General features: G+C 41.9%; 1 protein-coding gene across 2 annotated transcripts in view; it reads right to left on the minus strand.

Moving 5' to 3' along the window:
• The window catches only part of NEK9 (NIMA related kinase 9), a 46,085-nt gene that overhangs the window by 4,811 nt on the left and 19,884 nt on the right, over positions 1-21,390 (minus strand). The window contains exons 11-21 of one of the 2 annotated variants that reach the window (XM_003356752.5): positions 20,207-20,351; positions 19,404-19,604; positions 19,169-19,215; positions 17,678-17,833; positions 14,665-14,773; positions 14,001-14,162; positions 9,098-9,268; positions 8,269-8,328; positions 4,539-4,759; positions 3,354-3,515; positions 1,129-1,347 (exon numbers count right to left, since the gene is read on the minus strand). In XM_003356752.5, coding sequence (XP_003356800.1) covers positions 1,129-1,347; positions 3,354-3,515; positions 4,539-4,759; positions 8,269-8,328; positions 9,098-9,268; positions 14,001-14,162; positions 14,665-14,773; positions 17,678-17,833; positions 19,169-19,215; positions 19,404-19,604; positions 20,207-20,351 — 1,653 coding nt within the window. Of the gene's footprint in view, positions 1-1,128; positions 1,348-3,353; positions 3,516-4,538; positions 4,760-5,222; positions 5,342-7,647; positions 8,329-9,097; positions 9,269-14,000; positions 14,163-14,664; positions 14,774-17,677; positions 17,834-19,168; positions 19,216-19,403; positions 19,605-20,206; positions 20,352-21,390 lie in introns of those variants that run through there. The other variant, XR_014811106.1, reaches the window with a different exon arrangement.

Below are 21,390 nucleotides of genomic sequence, written 5' to 3' on the forward strand. Positions count from 1 at the left end.
GTAACAAGGAGTTCTTGACAGGTTTCTGGTCTGATGAAAAAGTTATTAAGGGAATTCCCGTCATGGCTCAGCAGAAACAAATCTGACTAGCATCCGTGAGAACATAGGTTTGATCCCTGGCCTTGCTCAGTGGGTTAAGGATCCGGTGTTGCCGTGAGCTGTGGTGTAGGTCACAGACATGGCTTGGATTTGGCATTGCTGTGGCTGTGGCATACACTAGCAGCTATTCAGCCCCTAGCTGGGAACCTCCATATGCCGTGGGTGAGGCCCTAAAAAAAAAAAGACCAAAAAAAAAAAAAAAAAAAGCTATAAAGGACATGTTTGTGGGAAAATTTGAGTATCGACTGGGTACTAGATGAGAATTGAGAATATTAGTGTTATTTGTGTTGTAATAATCGTACTGTGATAATCCTAGAGAATGAATGTCTTATTTTTTCTCCCTTTTTTTCACCCTTTTTTTGGCTGCCCTCCAATATGTGGAGCTCCCTGGCCAGGGATCAGATCTATGCCACAATTGTGGCAATGCTGGATCCTTAACCCAGTGTGCCGTGCCAGAGATCAAACCTGCATCTCAGTGCTCCAGAGACATTGCTCTGAGGCTGATCCTGTTGCGCCACAGAGAGAACTTCAATTGTCTTTATTTTTGGATATGTGTAATAAAGCATTTAGAGAGGCTCTTTCATAATTTACTTGAAAATGGTTTAGCAAGAAAGGAAAGAGAAAAAAATACACACACAAATACCTCACCCATCATTTAAATAACGCAGATATATACCTACACATATTTTAAGCATACACATACATACATACACACACACGCACACATGAACCAAATACAGCAACTGTTAACCTAGATGGTGGATCTATTGGTGTTTGCTGAATTGTAATGTTTAAAGTTTTTCATAGTAAGTAAAAGAAAAAACAAAGGTAACAAACAGAAGTTAGGTGATGAAAATGATTCAATCCAGGTGCCTAACAAGGCCCAAGGCTTCTGGAATTAATTACAAAAGTTAGATCATCAAACAGTAAGTACTTGCAAGGAATAAGTCTATTTCAGTCCTTGGTGTTTTGTTTCTGTGATTCTTCAAAAGAGAATTAGAAATTGAATTATTCTTTTAGTGCTCTCACCTGCTGCCCTCCTTCTAATTTCTTGTTCAGCTTCTGCAGTTGGGTAAAAATCTGAAGGTTTTCTTGCTGGAGCTTCTGTTGTTCAGCCAGACACTTCAACACCAAACCTTGCAATCTCTCAACCTCCACCTGCAGAGCGCTGCATGCACAGGCAGGAGTGGTCAAAGGTGTTCCCTTCCCAGTGCATGCTCCTGTTCCTCCTGCATTCAGCCGAGGTGGCTAAGAGAGAGGTGAGAAGGGTCATAGGAGGTTCTTCCAGATGCTACGGCTCCCCAGTCCAAATGTCCTCTAAGTGCTGTCAGATTTTACTTTTAAATTAACAAGATAAAACACATATGCACATGAAGTAAACGCAAAAGAAACAGAAAACTGTTGGGATTACAACAGAACCTGGCTCTAACTTAACAGAGCAAGAGAACTCCCAGTGCCTCAGTCTCCATTATGGTAAGGATAAAGAATAATCATCTATTTTGGAGGAATCTGAGAAAAATTTTAGTCACTGGTATCTTCCTATTTAAAATGCTGAAGTAGGGGAAAGCCCAATTTGATTGGAATAAATCTTTCTGATCACAGTGAGGATAATGTGATTCAAAGTGTCCATATTCATGAAATGTGGATCACACCTTAGAAGAGATTTGAGAGGTGTTCATTAAACAAGATTGCCAAAACAATTCAAGGCTAACTGGAGTTCCCACTATGACTCAGCAGGTAACAAACCCAACTAGTATCCACGAGGATGCAGATTCAATCCCTGCCCTCGCTTAGTGGATCCTCAGTTTCCTTGAGCTGTGGTGTGGGTTGAAGACATGGCTCAGATCCCAAGTTTTGCTGTGGCTATGGCGTAGGCCGGCAGCTGCAGCTCTGATTCAACCCCTAGCCTAGGAACTTCTATATGCCATCGGTGCGGCCATAAAAGCCAAAAAAAAAAAAAAAAAAAAAAAAAAAGTGGCTAATTGACAGAGGAATTTATTTTATTTATTTATTTTTTTAGGGCCACACCTGTGACATAGAGAAGTTCCCAGGCTATGGGTCGAATCGGAGCTGAAGTGCCAGCCTATGCCATAGCCACAGCAACTCGGGATCCGAATCTCATCTGAGACCTACTACGCTGCAGCTCATGCAGCGATGCCAGGGATCGAACCCATGTTCTCATGGATTCCCACTGAGCCACAATGGGAACTCCCTGACACAGAAATTTAAATTTAGTTTATCTTGAAGTCTCAAAGGTTTTATTTCCTCTTATAGGAAGCTTTTCAATTACCCTAGCCTGGTTTTTTCTCCCTTCTTCTACTGTACTTTGTTTATAGCAAGGGTCAACAAATGATAGCCCATGGGCCAAATCCAGCCTATTGCCAATTTTTGTAAATAAAGCTTTATTGGAACATCAGCATGCCCATTCAATATGTATTACCTATGACTGCTTTTGTGCTACAATGTTAGTGCTGAGTTGGTTGCAAGAGATGTATGATCCTCAAAGCCTGAAATAATTACTATGTAGCCCTTTAGAAAAAGTTTGTTTAACCCTTGGTTTACAGTTTTATTCAGATATTTAGCATAATTTGATTTCTACCAAAGTTAGATATACATGTGTTGCTCCTCACTACACTACAAGTATAATTGCTTACTTAATTAAGATAATCACCAGAGTTCCTGTCATGGCTCAGCGGAAACGAATCTGACTAGTATCCGTGAGGATACAGGTTTGATTCCCCGGCCTTGCTCAGTGGGTTAAGGATCCAGCATTGCCACAAGCTGTGGTATAGGTCGAAGTCAGGGCTCGGATCTGGCATGGCTGTGGCGTAGTCCAGTGGCTACAGCTCCGATTTGACCCCTAGCCTGGGAACCTCCATATGCCATGGGTGGGTGCACGCTAAAAGATTAAAAAAAAAAAGAATCACCAACCTACCCTAGCAGTGTCATGAAAAATTGTACTTGAATTTTGGCATTTCAATCTTGGTACTTCTGAGGTAGAGAGAAAAGAAAGACAATCACATGGTGTAGAAAGGTGTGTACCTATCACAAATGTAAAAGAATAAATACTTTTCCACAGAAAGCAGCTTGGCCTTGGGTAGAGGTTTTAGGCATTACTGAACAGACAGTATGAGTCGATGCAGGGCAACTGGGAAACCAATGAAGCTAGAGGAGGAGACAGGGAGGCCTGGAGGACTGGGCAGAGCTAGTAGCCAGTTTACCTAGTTGTGATTTAAAGGTAAAAACTCAGTTACCCAAGCTCCTGCTGGGGGCCTGTATTCCAAAGGAGCTTCAGGGGCCACCTTGAATCCTTGCAGCTCTTCGTAGGGCAGAGTATCTTTCTCAGATTCTGAAAAAGCTGCACTTAGGGGAGACGGGCTGTCAGGCATAGGGATGAATTCTGCATTTTCCAGCTCCTATGTATAAGAAAGAATCTCATCAGTTCTATGTAAGACATTTATATATAGCTATAGCCTTCACTCTGTTGTGACATCAGCACCCTCTAGTGGGACAGGACAGTTGTGGCTACAACACAACTCACCCTACCTGTCAACATCGGGCCATCCCTTCCTCAGAGGAGTAAATTCAAACTCAAAAACAGTCTAGAGTGTCTGGTCTGTTTCCGCAACATACTTAGTCTTCACAGGCTATTCAGTTAAATTAGGAAGCTCCAAGGTGATGCTACTGAGACCAACTGCCAGGCTGTTAAAGGCGGAGGCTGAAGCTTTAGATAGAACTCTGTGCTGCTTTCTCCATTCATATTCCTAAGGAGCTATCAAATTTAATCTTATTATAGAGGGACATTAAACCTATGAGTTTTTTTTTTTTTTTTGGTAAAAAATTTTAAATTTCTCTAAATGTTAACTGTAGAAAATACGAAAATACAAAGGAAAATGATAAAAATCCCAGTAATTACATTACTCACAGACAACTGCTGTTAAAATGATCAGTATATAGCCTTCGTGGTAAATATTCCTCTATGCACTGCATATTTTCTAAAACAATAGGTCATGCTGCACAGGTATTCCATCCTTTTCTATACAGCCATATGTTGTAACCACCTTTCCATACAAATACACTCCAACATTTTTACTGTCTGTACTTCAACACTCATAAAGCATTTCTCTACTGTACGGGATTCCAATTCCCCAATATTTTACTTCTATGAACCACAGTACAAAATCTCTATAAGCTTGATCCTTGCACGCATGCATGACAAAAACTGCCTTCAAGAAAGGTTGCGTTAATTTCCATTCATTTAAGTAACATGAACATCTTATATCTTTTCTTGTCAGGAAGAAAAAGGATTAGAGATTAGGTGATTTCGGTTCAGGCTGAAATCAGAAACCTAGATGCCTGCTGCAAAGCACTTGAACAGGACATGGGAAACAGAAGATCCTTTCTAGTCCCTGCAAAGGTAATTCTACGGAAGGAATTACCTTTCGAAGCCAGCCAGGACAGGAGCTGCTGGCCCCACTACTGATCCTCATGGCCTCTGTGGGACTGACTAAACCTTCCATTCCTCGGTCTGCTTCCATTGTTCCTCGGAAGCCTCCACTTGGATCAGGAGTTTCAGATTCCTGCCGACTGTCCTCCTCTTCTCCACCGCCACCGCCACCACCACCACCACCACCACCGCCTGGGCTAGAGCTCTGAACCACTGACAGACACACGGCACAAAAACAGAGATTTACTGAGCAGCAAGGAAAACTTACCATCTGAGAGCCCCACTGGCCCCTGGGGAGGTTCCTACAGTGGCATGAAGTGCAATAGCAACAGGGTCAGTCAAGTACTTGGGATTAAATTTTGAATTTTTACACAAGGTATTGTACATCAATACCTTTATAACAATACTCACTCCTACTTCCCAAACTTGCTTATCTTACGTCCACAGCAGATTAACAAGGTTCTACAGCATTACTGAATACTCATCCCAACCACTGCGTCCACCCCTGAATGGATGTATCAACTCCACCGTCCTTCAAACATTCATCTTGTATACAAAGTTCTTCTACATTTAAGCCAAAACACCTCTTAAAAGTTGCCAAATATGCTCACCATTAACTCCTTTTCTGGGGAAACACCCAAACGGAGAAGTCTCAACTATTAAATTCATTAAATTCTTTTTTTTTTTTTTAAAAAGATCATTTTATTTATTTATTTATTTTTTGGGTCTTTTTGCCTTTTCTAGGGCCACTTCCCACGGCATATGGAGGTTCCCAGACTAGGGGTCTAATTGGAGCTGTAGCCGCCGGCCTATGCCAGAGCCACAGCAACTTGGGATCCGAGCCGTGTCTGCGACCTACACCACAGCTCACGGCAACGCCGGATCGTTAACCCACTGAGCAAGGGCAGGGACCGAACCCGCAACCTCATGGTTCCTAGTCGGATTCGTTAACCACTGCGCTGCGACGGGAACTCCCATTAAATTCTTTAATGACTATTTGTAAGAACTTTAAAAATATGATGGCTGGCTCTTTTAATATCATGCAGCATATTCCAAGTTACCTTTAATGAAAGTGAGCTGATGTGCAGTCAGGAAATGAAACTGAATTTTAACATTGGCCAAAAAAAAAAAAAAAAAAGTGTGTATATATATATATATATATATATATATATATATATATATGTATATTTAACTAAGAAGTAATTTGCCAAAGCATAAAAAAAAAAGAAAAGAAAGAATTGCATGGTGTACAGTGTATTGGCTTGAGGACTGATGGTGCCACACTGGGATCCTACCAAAGCAGCAGAACTATAGATGCCAAAATAAGCTCTGAAGCTTGCTTTTTTGTTTTAAATGCCTTCTACAAATTATGTTACATTTAACATATACATTGACTATTTTTAACATATGAGTAAGTACAGATGCCTAACAAAATCAACATATATGAATCTACTATGTGAAAGTACAATTACTTTCTAATATGAGAGCCACTAGCCATACATGGCTATTTAAATTTAAATAAAATTTAAAAATCAGTTCCTTAGTTACAAGAGCCACTTCTCAAGTGTTCAACAGCCACTTGTGGCTGGTGGCTATTATACTGGACAGCACAGATATAGAACGTTACCAACGCTGCAGAAAAAGCTATGGGACAGTGCTGACCTAGGATATTACCTATTATTGCTTTGTCTGCCTTGCAAAGTTCTTCCTCTGGCCTCCTACCCAGATGGAACTACTCTGATTTATTGTGTGTTTTCAATGTTTCTTAAAAATTTTTTTATCACATATTTATGTATCTTTAAGCAAAATATATTTTGCTTATTTTTGAACTTTATAAAAGGGCATTTAGTCTGCTGCAACCTGCTTTTCACATTTCACACTATGGAAATATTTATAGATGATGTACTTCCTCCCCCACCCCTTCCTTCCTTTCTTTCTACAGCTGCACTATAGCATATGAAAGTTCTTGAGCTAGGGGTTGAATTGGAGCTGCAGATGCTGGCCTACACTACAGCAACGCCAGATCCGAGCTGTGTCTGTGACCAATGCCACCGCTTGTGGTGATACTGGATCCTTAATCCATTGAGCAATGCCAGGGATCGAACCCACATCCTCACGGATACTATGTTGAGTTCTTTTTTTTTTTTTTTGTCTTTTTTTTTGCTATTTCTTGGGCCGCTCCCGTGGCATATGGAGGTTTCCAGGCTCGGGGTCGAATCGGAGCTGTAGTCTCCGGCCTACGCCAGAGCCACAGCAACGCAGGATCCGAGCCGCATCTGCAACCTACACCACAGCTCATGGCAACGCCGGATCGTTAACCCACTGAGCAAGCACAGGGACCGAACCCGCAACCTCATGGTTCCTAGTCGGATTCGTTAACCACTGCGCCACGACGGGAACTCCCTATGTTGAGTTCTTAATCAGCTTAGCCACAACAAGAACTCCAGATGATGCCCATTTTAACTCACAATATCCCACTAGATGGTTATAACACATTCAACCAGTAAATATTTACTGAGCACTTGCCATTTCCCAGGCTCTCTTCTAGATAATGTGGATAAAGTTAATGAATAAAAAAGACAGAAATCCCTGCCCTTATAGTTTACATTTTCCAGACAATGGACATGTGCTTTTAATCTTATGTTTTTCCTTAATAGGTGCTTTCAGCAAAACAAAGTTGTAATATACCAGCTATACTTAGAAAAGAGGTATTTTATCATTTAACAGATATTAATATGCACAAATAGATATTGAGCAATGGATTACTAAAGGATACTAATAAAAGGCATGATGTGTGTGTGTGTGTGTGTGTAAACTAGAGTTTGACAAGTCTAGATCAGATTTCCAACGGTCTTTCTGGAGAATAAATTTGCTTTCATTCTGGTTCTTCAACTGTTTTCACTCCATAAAATATCAGCATCCATTTCTGTCACATCAAAAACTGTAGGTACTCTAGGAGTTCCCGTTATGACTCAGTGGTTAACGAATCCGACTAGGAACCATGGGGTTGTGGGTTCGATCCCTGGCCTTGCTCAGTGGGTTAAGGATCCGGCGTTGCCGTGAGCTGTGGTGTAGGCCGGCGGCTACAGCTCCGAATCGACCCCTAGCCTGAGAACCTCCATATGCTGAGGGAGTGGCCCAAGAAATGGCAAAAAAGACAAAACAAACAAACAAACAAACAAACAAACTATAGGTACTCTAGCAAATAGAAAATCAAAAGGAACACAGATTTGATTTCCTGACATGGTCCCAAACAACTGAGAACCATGAAGAGAGCAGCCAAAGTATTAGAGGGCTTTGGGCTGATTTTCCTAACCATATTTAAAGTTTAGCCAGCTTTTAATTCTGAGGGCCTGTTTAGAAGGACTATTTCTATAGATTGGAATACCCCTGGGTATATCATGGACGTAAAGGATAGACAGAACCCATAGCAGCCTAGCATTTTAAGGACAGGAACAGTAGTACATAAGTAATATTACAATTTGGGGCAAGCCACTTAATTACCTCCATATGCAAGTGGCAAAGATGTACTCTCCCTCTGACCGTGATGTAAAAGTCGTAACTTACTGTGAAACCTACCAAAACATGATCCTCCCTCTTTATTGTTGTATTCCTCATTTCCCAAAGATATTTCCTGTTTCCTTTTTTGGGAGACTGCCCAGAATTCAATCCAAAGACTCACACCTCAGAAAACTACTGGTACCTGAGACATTGTTACTTACCAGTTCCAATGGATAAGCCACTGCTATTGGAACGGATGGTCTTAGAATTCAATACTTTCTCTGAGGAAAAATGTTCAATAGGTAAGTGTTGTTTACAGCTAGAGACAGGAAAAATCAGAAGACTAGGACAGGGAGTTAATCTAGGAGATGACTGCTATCCCTCACACCAGATATGATTACAGCTTTAGATATAAATATTATATCTAAAGCCAAGCACTACTGGCTACTTTAACTATATTCACTATGTAAAGTAGCAATTCATCTTAACTACTAATATCTCTGGAATCACTTGGGAAACCTTAGAAAGTAATAATGCCGAGATCCCACCCCAAAGGTTCTGATTTAACTAGTCAGGGCAATGGGATTCCTAAAGACTCCTCAAAGGATTCTAATGTGCAGCCAAGGTGGTAAATCACTGACCTAAAGAATAAACTTGTAAACCTTCACATAGGCCTTTATAATTTAGTTCATAACAGAGGAATTTCTATACAGAAAGTAGTTATAATTTAGTTTCTTTTTAAAGGTATACTAAATGTTTCTCAAAAAAGCATGAGCACATTTCAACTAATTAGTGGACAGCTAGAAGTAACAAATTCTATGGCAGGGTGGGCAAAGCCCAAGGTTACCCTGAGATGGCTGATAACAAAGCTCAGGAAAGGACAATGTTCTGTTCCTACCACTAGATATGGTACAACTGACCAAAGACTTCCAGAGTTGCTTCTTTTTTTCTTCAGGACACTTCTGTTTGCAAGAATGTAACCATCAGTAACTTAGATGCAGGTCTATCTTCTGTCAAAGCCAACCCAACCCACACATATGGAACCCTTACCAACAATGAGAATGGTGTGCCAGCCACGGCAAGATAAGTCCGGGACGTGATGCAGAGATCCAAAGATAGGCCGAGGCCAGGAAGTGCAGATATCAGAGCCATGCGGTCTCTCTGTGGGGGTCATTGCTAGGCGACCATTACCGCCATTGCCCCAGGCAAAAATGTGATTATCTAGACAAAAAAAAATTAAATTAAACAACAGATAGTTTAAGAGAACAGCTTCCCAACTCTTTTGAGTCCCTCACATTTATGCCCTAGAGCTAGAATGATTTTCTACCATGCACAAAACAAGGGAAAGCTAGTTGTTCCCTTACATAAAACCTAACAATTCCTGATTGTCACCCAGGTAAAAATGACCACTGCTCCTACAAAATACCATCCATCCATTCACACATTTGACATTATTGAGCATTCATTCATTTTGGTCATCAAATGTCTACTTCATGACAGGCACTGCTTGAGGTGCTAGAAAGAGAGCAATGAACAAAACAAAGTAGCTGCCTTGCGGTACTGACATTCTAGAGGGGAGAGATTGATAAATAAATTACTTCTGGTAGTGGTAAGTGCTTTGAAGGAAGATAAAAGGTAAAGAAAAGTGGTAATAAAGAACAATAGTGGGGTATCATTATTTTAGATAGGGTAGTCAGAGAAGCACTTTTGATACTTGAGCAGAGACCTGACTACAGTGAGAGAGAACAGGTGGATATTTAGGGGAAGAGCTTTCCAGGCAGAGAGAAGAGCAAGTACTAAGGGCCTGTGTAGGTCATGTAAGTGTCACGAACACAGATCAAGAAGTCTCCTGTGGTGTTCCTGTTGTGGCTCAGCAGGTTAAGAATCTGACTAGTATCCATGCGGACGCAGGTTCAATCCCTGGCCTTGCTCAGTGGATTAAAGGATCTGGCATTGCCGTGAACTGTGGTGTAGGTCGCAGATGTGGCTTGGATTCCATGTTGCTGTGGCTGTGGTGTAGGCCGGCAGCTGCAGCTCCAATTTGACCCCTGGCCTGGGATCTTCCACATGTCGCAGTGTGGTCTTAAAAAAGAAGAAAAAGAAAAGAAGTCTCCTGTAGCTGGAGTTAAGTAAAGGAGGGGACAGTGGTCACTGAAGAGGTCAGGACATAGGAAGTACCTGAAGTCTGTGTCAACGCAGACGATTGCAATGACTTTGGTTTTACTGACTGAGACAGGAAACCATTAGAGATTCTGAACAGTAAGTATTTAAAAAGATCCCTCAGGCTGCCATGAGGAGAACTGATTACAGGGGACCAAGGGTGGAAGCATGGAGACCAGCTGTAGTACTGAAGATGATAAAAAGTGGCTGGATATATTCTGAAGATAATCTATAGAACTTGCTAATGGATGGGATGTGGGGTGTAGAATAGAGCTACCATATACTGAGATAGGAAGGCCACAGGAGGAACAGGTTTGAACAGAAAATCAGAAAGTAGATTTTGAATAGACTAAATTTGCTTGAGATGCCCATTACAAATCAGGACTTTTTTTTTTTGGTCTAGGGCTGTACCTGCGGCATATGGAAGTTCCCAGGCTAGGGATCAAATTGGAGCTTCAGCTGCCAGCCACAGCCACATGAGATTCAAGCCACATCTGCAACCTACACCACAGCTCATGGCAACACCAGACACTTAACCCACTAAGCGGGGCCAGTGATCGAACCCATGTCCCCATGGATACTAGTCAGGTTTGTAACCCGCTTAGCCACAGTGGGAACTCCAGCACATTTTTTTAATGAAAAGGGGGTGCTATTAATGATTAAGCCACAATAATAGGCACAATTTAGAATGATCTGGGAAGACCAGGCTATAAAGCCACCTTAACTTGAGACATCCAAGTCAAGGGACTGACTGTTGAATAAGCGAGTCTGGAAGTCGGGTAAGGTAATATAAAGCTCTCAGTTTACAGGAGGATTTAAGGTAATGAGTTCACTTAGAAAGTGAAGAGAGACGGTGGAGAGCCCTGGACACTGCTCTCATGGCACTGAGCCTATCTGCCTGTACTAATCTGTATATGTGTATGTCCCCACTACCCTACTAGACTGTGAGTGCCCTGAGGACAGTGCTTTCTGACACACACCCACCTTTTTAACTGAAGTGTAGTAGTTTGTATCTCTTAATCCCATACCCCTATCCTGCCCCTCTCACTGGTAACCACTAGTTGTTCTCTATATTTGTGAGTCTCTTTCTATTTTGTTACATTCACTCATTTGTTGCACTTTTTAGATTTCACATATAAGTGATAACAAAGTATTTGTCTCTGACTTATTTCGTTAAACATAACATCCTCTAGGGTCCATCTACACTGTTGAAAATGGCAGAATTTCATTCTTTCATGGCTGAGCAATATCCTATTGTATATATACATCATTTTTATTCATCTGTTTATGAACACTTAGGGTGCTTCTATATCTTGGCTATTACACAGTAAAAAGTGCTGGTATGAACACTGGGGTGCATGTTATGGAAAGGAATTCCTAGATCATATAGTAATTCTATTTTTACTGAGACTCACTCTTATATTCCCAGAGCCTAAAAGAGAACCTGGAGGAGACACTCAGTTTATGTTTGCCATATGAATGAGGCACACGGTTCAGAGGAGTAGAGGAACATGTATCAGGAGGTACATGTCACAGAATCTAATTCTACACGTGTTGGGAAGTCCAACTTCAGAAGTATACAGATCTTGAAAACCACACACTGAACTACCACATGACTCAGCGATTCCATTCTTGGGCATATATCTGGACAAAAACTTTCCTTGAAAAAGACACATACACCCGCATGTTCACCGCAGCACTATACACAATAGCCAAGGCATGGAAAAAACCCAAATGTCCATCGACAGATGATTAGATTAGGAAGATGTGGTATATATGCACAATGTAATACTACTCAGCCATAAAAAAAGAACGAAATAATGCCATTTGTAGCAATACGGATGGAACTAGAGACTCTCATACTGAGTGAAGTAAGTCAGAAAGAGAAAGACAAATATCATATGATATCACTTATATCTGGAATCTAATATATGGCACAAATGAACCTTTCCACAGAAAAGAAAATCAGGGACTTGGAGAATAGACTTGTGGTTGCCAAGGGAGAGGGGGAGGGAGTGGGATGGACTGGGAGTCTGGGGTTAATAGATGCAAACTATTGCATTTGGAGTGGATTAGCAATGAGATCCTGCTGTGTAGCACTGGGAAATATGTCTAGTCACTGATGATGGAGCACGATGATATGAGAAAATAGAATGTGTACATGCATGTGTAACTGGGACACCATGCTGTACGGCAGAAAAAAAAAATTGTATTGGGGAATTAACATCAAAAAAAAAAAAAAAGGAGTTCCCGTCATGGCGCAGTGGTTAACGAATCCGACTAGGAACCATGAGGTTGTGGGTTCGGTCCTTGCCCTTGCTCAGTGGGTTGAGGAGCCGGCGTTGCTGTGAGCTGTGGTGTAGGTCGCAGACATGGCTTGGATCCTGCGTTGCTGTGGCTCTGGCGTAGGCTGACAGCTACAGCTCCGATTAGACCCCTAGCCTGGGAACCTCCATATGCCTCGAGAGCGGCCCAAGAAATGGCAAAAAAAAAAAAAAAAACAAAAACAACAACAACAAAAAAAGAAGTATATAGATCTATTGAGAAAACATTACCTCTTTGAGGCCCTCTTAGGAAGTGCTGCTGAACTTATGCACTACATTTAATTCTCAATGACATCCTGATTCTGTCTTTCTAGGTGACATTTCCATTTATCTAGCCTGAACTAACCAGTCTGTTTCCTAAAACCACTTGTTTTGGGACAAAAAGGGAAGGTTACTGTGCCACTCTGAAGGCTGGTTCACTTAAATACAGTAACAGATCATTTATCTGACACCATCCCTGGACCTCTCCCATTCTTGTATATAATATGCACAGACCAAAAGAAAACTACTTGCCAGAGCAGGAGCAATAACAAAAAAAAACCCAAATGAGTCAAAAGGAGATGAAATGTGATTCGGTGTTTACCAGTTACAAAGAAAGAAGTGGATACAAAAATAAAGAAAAAAGTCTAGAAGGTGATACAGGAAGAGAGAAAAAAAAGGAAAGAGAAGAAAAGGGGGAAGGGAGTGAAGGCTAGCAGCAAAGAAGGTGATACAGGAAGAGGAAAAAAAAAAAAAAGGAAGCAGAAGAAAGGGGGAAGGGAGTGAAGGCTAGCAGTAAAGAAGTAACAGAAGTAGGAAGATGCTGAGAAGAAATAGCTCGAGAGAGAGAAGAAAATTCCATTGGACCAATATAGAAAACCAAGACACCTGGTGTATGCCCTCAAGCTTAGCAGCCCCTAAGGACGTCACTGCAGTGCAACTGACTCCAACAAAGCGGCCAGATTAAACTATGTTGTTCCCAGCCACCCGGCCAACATTTATTGGAACCAACATGGTGCTAGGCAAGAGGTGTGTGTGTGTGTGTGTGTGTGTGTGTGTGCACGTGTATTTAATAATTCTTAAAACACTGCACCAAAAAAGTTAAAGAAAAAAAAGTAGGAACTTAGAGTACTAACTTGCCATTATCTAGAAATCTGTCCTTTTTACAACTGTCATGTTGGACACATGAAAAGTTAATGAAACTCCATATGCTCCATAAAAACTGGCCACCGATTTAACACAAATAAAAAAGTAAACATACAGGGAATCCCTGGTGGTACAACAGGTTAAGGATCAGGCATTGGCACTGCTGCAGTGCAAGTTTGATGCCTGGCCTAGAAACTTCCGCACGCTGAGAGCTCCGTCAAAAAGAAAAAAAAAAAGTAAACATATGATCCAACTATACAAATAACCAGTCCACCTCTTTCACAACCAAAAGTTAAAGCATAACCATCTGTCCAGAAATTTTGAAATAATGTGCACAGACTCACCATCAGTGGCAGCAATGGTAAACTCATCACCGCAGGAGACCCTGATCACTTGCTTCCCACCCAGGGGTCCCCCCAACAGGTTGATTCCTAGACGCTTCTTATAATTCCCAACGCCCAGCTGTCCACACTTGTTGCAGCCAAAGGTCAGCAGCCGGCCTCGCTCTGAGACAGAAGCAAAAATAATCAGGTACAAACAGGTCATGAAACAGAGGGAAAATGCAGCCAATGCAGAGCCTCACAGACTAGCTTCTGGTTGTTAAAGAGTATATAACTAGAAAGCTAGCCACACAATCCTGGGCCTAGGACAGCTAGGGTATGGAGAACTATGACCATTTAGATTGAGGAAGAGATTCGATGTTAGATATTCTATTTTAAATGTGGAAAATGAGTATTATGTAACTTAGAAAACTTACAGATGGTGCTGATTAGAGATAGTAGTCGTCAGGAATTATAGTTGTGGTGTTCTCATTAAGGGATGTTTGATTATGCATTTATAATGATTACCAACAAAACATTTACTTGAATGCCCAGTCTGTTAATGAGATAATACTGGATGAAAGAGGGAAATCAGGAGAATACACATGTAGTTAAGAAGAGCTACTACTTGATAGAATAAAAGAGCCTGAAATACTAAGACCTGCATACACAGTTTAAATCAACTCACCATCAATAGCAGCAGTGTGAGTCTTGCCTGGGGCAACTGTACGGATCTTATAAAAGGACAACTGTTTAGCCAAGGTAAAGGAGGTTGTGTAGGGAACTTCATGGTATGCCTGGAATAAGGTAAAACACAAAGCAAAAACTCTTAAGGTAAAAAATGGAAGGGAAAGAGGCTGAAAATGCTGTTATGGGGACAAGAAGGCCTTCCAAGAAAATCACGTTACTAAGAAGGTGCCAGAGTAGCTTTTCATCTCCAATAGAATAAAAGAAGAAACTCAATATGTAATCAAGAAAATCTAATTAATATGAGGTGTTCTGACAATAAAAGTTTTAGATTCCTAAATCAGATTATGTAAAACACAAGCTCTCCATTCCAGAAGGCATCTGTATAAAGATGGAATCATTGACATTTGTCCTGGTTATACGCTCTGCATAGCTAACAAAAACATCTTGAAGACTCTCTCCAGTCCATAAAGCAATCAGTCTACTGCGATCTAATTTGACTATAATGTGTTCTTGACTTATTAAAACCCATGTTTCCTTTAGATTAGCATAAAAATAAGTGTTCTCATGTAAGCTTAAAATTTCACAACAAATACAGTGTTGTAACAAACACAAATCAAGTAATGATAATTCTGAACATGACTTTTCAAACTACACAGACACCCTCCCCAGACTTGCTCCAAATTTGTCCTTAGGAGTTCCCAGTGTGGCTCAGCGTGTTAAGAATCTGACTAGCATCTGTGAGGATGTGGGTTCAATCCCTGGCCTCGATCTCTGAGTTAAGGATCTGAAGTTGCTGTGAGCTGCACTGTAGGCTGCAGATGCAGCTTGGATCCAGTGTTGCTGTGGCTGTAGCTATGGCATGAGCTGGCAGCTGTAGCTCCAATTTGACCCCTAGCCTGGGAACTTCCATATGCTACAGGTGTGGCCATAAAAAGCAAAAAAAATAAATAAAATAAAATAAAAATAAAAAAATACTCTTGCCATTTCATAATCTACTTTATTTTTTTTTAATTATTATTTTATTTATTTATTTTTTTTGTCTTTTTGCCATTTCTTGGGCCACTCCCACGGCACATGGGGGTTTAATCGGAGCTGTAGCCACTGGCCTATGCCAGAGCTACAGCAACACGGGATCCGAGCCGAGTCTGCAACCTACACCACAGCTCACGGCAACGCCGGATTGTTAACCCACTGAGCAAGGGCAGGGACCGAACCCGCAACCTCATGGTTCCTAGTCGGATTCGTTAACCATTGCGCCACGACGGGAACTCCTACTTTAGAGACTGCTCAAAAATTAATTCTTATCAGAGTTCCCATTGTGGCACAGAGAAAACAAATCCAACTAGGAGCCATGAGGCTGAGGGTTCGATCCCTGGCCTTGCTCAGTGGGTTAAGGATCTGGCGTTACCGTAAGCTGTGGTGTAGGTTGCAGACTCGGCTTGGATCTGGCATTGCTGTGGCTGTGGCTGGCAGCTGTAGCTCCAATTAGACCCCTAGCCTGGTAATCTCCATATGCTTTGGGTGTGGCCCTAAAAAGAAAAAAACAAAAAACAAAAAAAAACCTAATTCTCATCTTTTCCATATGCTTTGGGTGCGGCCCTAAAAAGAAAAAAAAAAAATTAATTCTTATCTTTTCCATTGAGTCAGTAAACTTTTGTCTCCATTTGGAGTTCCTGTCATAGCTTAGCGGTTAACAAACCTGACTGGCATCCATGAGGATGCAGGTTCAATCCCTGGCCTTGCTCAGTGGGTTAAGGATCTGGGGTTGCTGTGAGCTGTGGTGTAGGTTTCAGATGCAGCTTGGATCCCGTGTTGCTGTGGCCCTGGTGTAGGCTGGCGGCTACAGCTCTGACTGGACCCCTAGCCTGAGAACCTGCATATGCTGCAGGTGTGGCCCTAAAAAAAGAAAGACAAACACACACACACACACAAATAAAAAAACCTTTTGTCTCAATTTGATTCTTTACAAAATAATGAAAACTCATCATACTAACACAAAGAGGAGACTAGGACTTAGTATCAGTAGTGATTTTTTTTTTTTTTTTTTTTTTTGCCTTTTTAGGGCAGCCCCTGTGGCATATGGAGGTTCCCAGGCTAGGGTCGAATTAGAACTGCAGCGGCCAGCCTATACCATAGCCACAGTAACTTGGGATCTGAGCCACATCTGCGACCTACACCACAGCTCACGGCAACGCTGGATCCTTAATAAACTGAGCAAGGCCAGGGATCGAACCTGAATCCTCATGGATCCTAGTTGGGTTCGTTAACCGCTGAACCATGAAGGGAACTCCTCAGGGGTGAATTTTGTGACATCCTTGAAGGAGGTGAATGGTAATTTGGTAGTTCTGTATAGAATCAGTAATTTGAGAGCAATAAATCTAAAAAACTCTCCAGGGAGTTTTCATAATGTTAGTTCTCTTGTACCTGTTTCAGTGATAAGGTAGAATATGAATTCCATTACTTGACTGTAATTTATTTATTGATGTATAACAAACCGCAGAGTATTGTACACCCTGACACATTTTTCTATAGATATATACATGTAAAACTACCACCCACAGCAAGATACAGACCCTTCCCATCACTCCAGGACCCTTCCTGCCCTTTCTGCTAATACCGATGCTCCTACTCCCAAAAGTAATCACTATTTTGACCTCTGCCATCGTAAGGTAATTTTGCCTATTCTTAAACTTCATATAATGGGGATCATATAGTATGCACTCTTTGGAGGCTGGCTTCTTTTTTTCTTGGCCACACCTGCAGCACGTGGAAGTTCCCGGGCCAGGGATCAAACTCATGCCACAGCAACTGCTACAGTGACAACACCAGGTCCTTAACCTGTTGTACCACAAGAGAACTCCGTGGCTGGCTTCTTTTGCTGAACACAATGGCTGTGAATCCTTACTTTATTCTTAAGTCAAATTCCATGGTCACAAATAATAGCATTCCCAAAGAAATTCCAACCCAGAGAAGTTCTGCTAGGTATTTAGGATACCAAAGGCGGTACTCACTTCATGGTTGATGATTCCAGACATGCACTGATTCAGACCCAGTTTGTTGAACTCATTGAGTCCACAGGCCAGCACTTTGCCTGACTGGGTCAGCAGAAATGTCCCATCACAGCCACACTGAACAGCAACAATAATCAAGGCTTTGGGAACATCCACCTAAAAGAAAAAAAAATCCCCCAAACGTAACCTGTAATACGAAAACCCCCTCAAATTCTTTCAAAAGCAACATTCTGCACTTAGCAGAATGACTTCAGGGAAGCAAAGGTTGCCCTATTCCTGCCTAGCAGCTTAGAGAGGATACTATTTTCAACAAGGAGCCCAGGATATTTTTTGGATGCACCCATGGCTTGCAGAAGTTCCTGGGCCAGGGATCAAACCTGCTTCACAGCTGTAAACAGAACCAGAACTAGTGACAACGTTAGATCCTTAACCCGCTGAGTCATGAACTCCATCAGGTTTTATAATAAAGTAAAAGAAGGCAATCCTAGGTTAGCTAAACAGCTCCTGTTAAAGTTTGTTTTAGCAACAGGTCCTACTTAGGAAGACCTCTCGGAAAACAGCAGAAAAGAAGCAGCTTTGATCCATTACTGATTTTGTCCTCTGAGATGGAATACCCCATGACAGCTACAGAAAAAACTCAGTAGCCTTGTGGGGGCCCAGTCTGGTCACACTGTAAGTGAGATGACTGAGGTAGCAGCCACAACTGTCGAAGGCTCACACCCCCCTGTAGCTAGCTAGATAGGGCTGAAGAATGACGGGGGGTGGGGTGGGGGGGCATGATGGATGTCTGTGAAACCTGAAAACTCAAACCGTCTACTAGCCTTTTCAGAAGAGGAACAGCCATAAATCCTACTGAGTAAGAATGATCCCACAAATATATAAGTTAATTTAAAAAATGTAAATAAACATTGTTAGCAGTGAATGCTGTCATCAATTACAATCAACCCTCCAGTGGGTGAGCCCAAGTCCTAGGGTGGATGTGTGAGAGATGTGACTGTGCTCTCCCTCAGCTGGTTTCGGCTCCTGGGGCAGCTCTTACACTTGCCGTGCTGAGAGGAACTGCATATTACGTTTTGTGTAACAGGCCCCCCTAAATACAAACAGCTGTATCATCTGGTGTCCAACCGGAATGAAGAGGAGAAAATGGCTGTGCTGGGTGAAGGGACAGTACATCTTTCCAAGGAATTTTCTGGGATGTATTTAGCTTGATGTGACTTTTTCACTGTACATGCTGATTTTGGTGCTGATCCTCAAACAAGATGTGACTCCAGAGTGTCCACAGTGGCTGTATCTTCTTTCTCAACTTTTTATGATTTAGTCAGATGATAAGACTGCACAGTGCTAAATTAGGAATCCTGGATTGGCAGTCTCCCAGACAGGAAATATTACAGGCATAAACACCTTGACCATGAGGAGTCAAGGAAAGAGGACATATTACTGAAGTCTGTGTGATCTAGACAGGCATTACAAAGAAGCTGCCTCTGATTTTACCTTTTGTGGTGTATAATAATCCTCTTCTGAATCCAAACCCAGTCGTCCTGAGACACACATAAGAAAGAAAATCATTAAAATAAGGGCTTCCTTCCCCAAGAAAATGTGCTCTAAGATTCTCTTTTATAGAATTAACACTTGTCAAGTAGAGGCTGCATTATGTGTTAGAGGCACGGACGCCTGAAGTCAGGTTGTGCGCCTGGGAATGAGTGGACAGACACAAGGCTCCACCTACCATATTCACCACAGCCCCAGGAGTAGACTTCTTTATTTCGTGTCAAAACTACCACATGATTATCTCCACAGGAGACCTGCTCCACTGGATTGTTCGAGAAGAAGTTCAGCTGCATGGGCTCTAACACTTCAGGGCCAGCAACCTTGTCCACCCCCATGCAGCCATAATAGTCAGATCCAAAGGCATAGAGCTGACCTTCATCTGTGAAAGGAAGGAAAGCAGTACCCAATAAGGAACGCTGTCTAATCAGAGAGCTGGGCAGGGCTGGAAAGAGGTGACCTCAGCCAATGATCCTCATATGGGATGATGTTATCAGAGAAATCCAATAGACTGTGGAAGTCGATAGAGTTGTTTGTATTTGGGAGTCACGTATATTATCACAGTAACAGTTTAAAAAAAGGTGGTAGGATTATCATGTTAAAATGGCTTAAATTTTTACTGGGGCCATCTCTATTTTATAAAGAAAAAGGGGAGCACCAAGGAACCATAAAGTAAAGGCAAGACCAAAACTAAATTTTAGCTCCTGATTCTTGATTTAGTGTTATCTACACCTAAGTAGTGAGGTTTTCTCCCCCTAACTAGGACATACAACATATTTCTCCTAATTCCGCCTCTTCTGTGTTTTCCACCCACCTTCTCCTTGCTCATCACTCTATACTACAGCAGGTTGGGCATCTTGTTATTAATGTGTATATTTTCTCACTGTCTTTGGTTCTTTGGAGACCATCTTTTGTTGTAAAACCTCAACTAAAACTGTATATCCCACATTAAATGCACCTGAATGCTTTCTGCTGATGGCTTACCTGTCACACAGACAGTGAAATCATCACCACAAGACACCTGACGGATAGCTTTGCCTTGCAACTTTTCCACATGCTTCGGCTGTCGGTAGGAAGCTTTGTCTCCATGACCCAGCTGACCATGGAGTTTAGTACCCCCTTGCATGTTCTGTGAAATAAATAGGTCTTGTAAAGTTTCAACTTTTCATGTCAAAGCTAATCTTTAATATCCCTTCTTATTAAGAAAAAGAGTAGGGAAAAAATCAGCTGGAAATTTAGAAATGAAAAAGATTAAACCTTTTAATGGTAGGTAGTAAAAAAACTCCTGCCACAGGTAAAGATTTTTAAAGTATCCAGACTGATATCCATCAGACCTTAAAAGGATGCATTTCCGGAGTTCCTGTTGTGGCTCAGCGGTTAATGAACCTGACTAGCATCCATGAGGATGCGGGTTCGACCTCTGGCCTCACTCCATGGGTTAAGGATCCAGCGTTGATGTGAGCTGTGGCACAGGTTGCAGATGCGGCTCGGATCCCGAATTTCTGTGGCTGTGGCGTAGGCCAGCAGCTACAGCTTCAATCGGACCCCTAGTCTGGGAACCTCCATGTGCGGCCCTAAAAAGACAGAAAGACAAAAAAAAAAAAAAAAAAAAAGGATATATTTCCAATTTTGTCTTTCTCCTTCAAGTCTAAGGTGAACCACCTATTTAATTATGGGTAATGGTGAAAAAATTCTTTATATAGTCTAATTTTATTTTATTTATTTACTTATTTTTTGTCTTTTTGCTATTTCTTGGGCCGCTCCCGCGGCATATGGAGGTTCCCAAGCTAGGGGTCCAATCAGAGCTGCAGCCACTGGCCTATGCCAGAGCCACAGCAACATGGAGCTGCATCTGCGACCTACATCACAGCTCATGGCAACGCCGGATCGTTAACCCACTGAGCAAGGGCAGGGACCGAACCCGCAACGTCATGGTTCCTAGTCAGATTTGTTAACCACTGCGCCACGACGGGAACTCCTGATTTTTTTTTTTTTTTTTTTTTGTCTTTTTTTTTTTTTTTTTTTGTCTTTTTGTCTTGTTGTTGTTGTTGTTGTTGCTATTTCTTGGGCCACTCCCGCAGCATATGGAGGTTCCCAGGCTAGGGGTTGAATCGGAGCTGTAGCCACCGGCCTACGCCAGAGCCACAGCAACGTGGGATCCGAGCCGC

This window comes from Sus scrofa, chromosome 7 (assembly GCF_054392235.1).
Source record: "Sus scrofa isolate SSC_HxYL_T2T_F1_AM1 chromosome 7, Sscrofa_HxYL_maternal_Yorkshire_Landrace_v2.0, whole genome shotgun sequence".
Classification (NCBI taxonomy): domain Eukaryota; kingdom Metazoa; phylum Chordata; class Mammalia; order Artiodactyla; family Suidae; genus Sus; species Sus scrofa.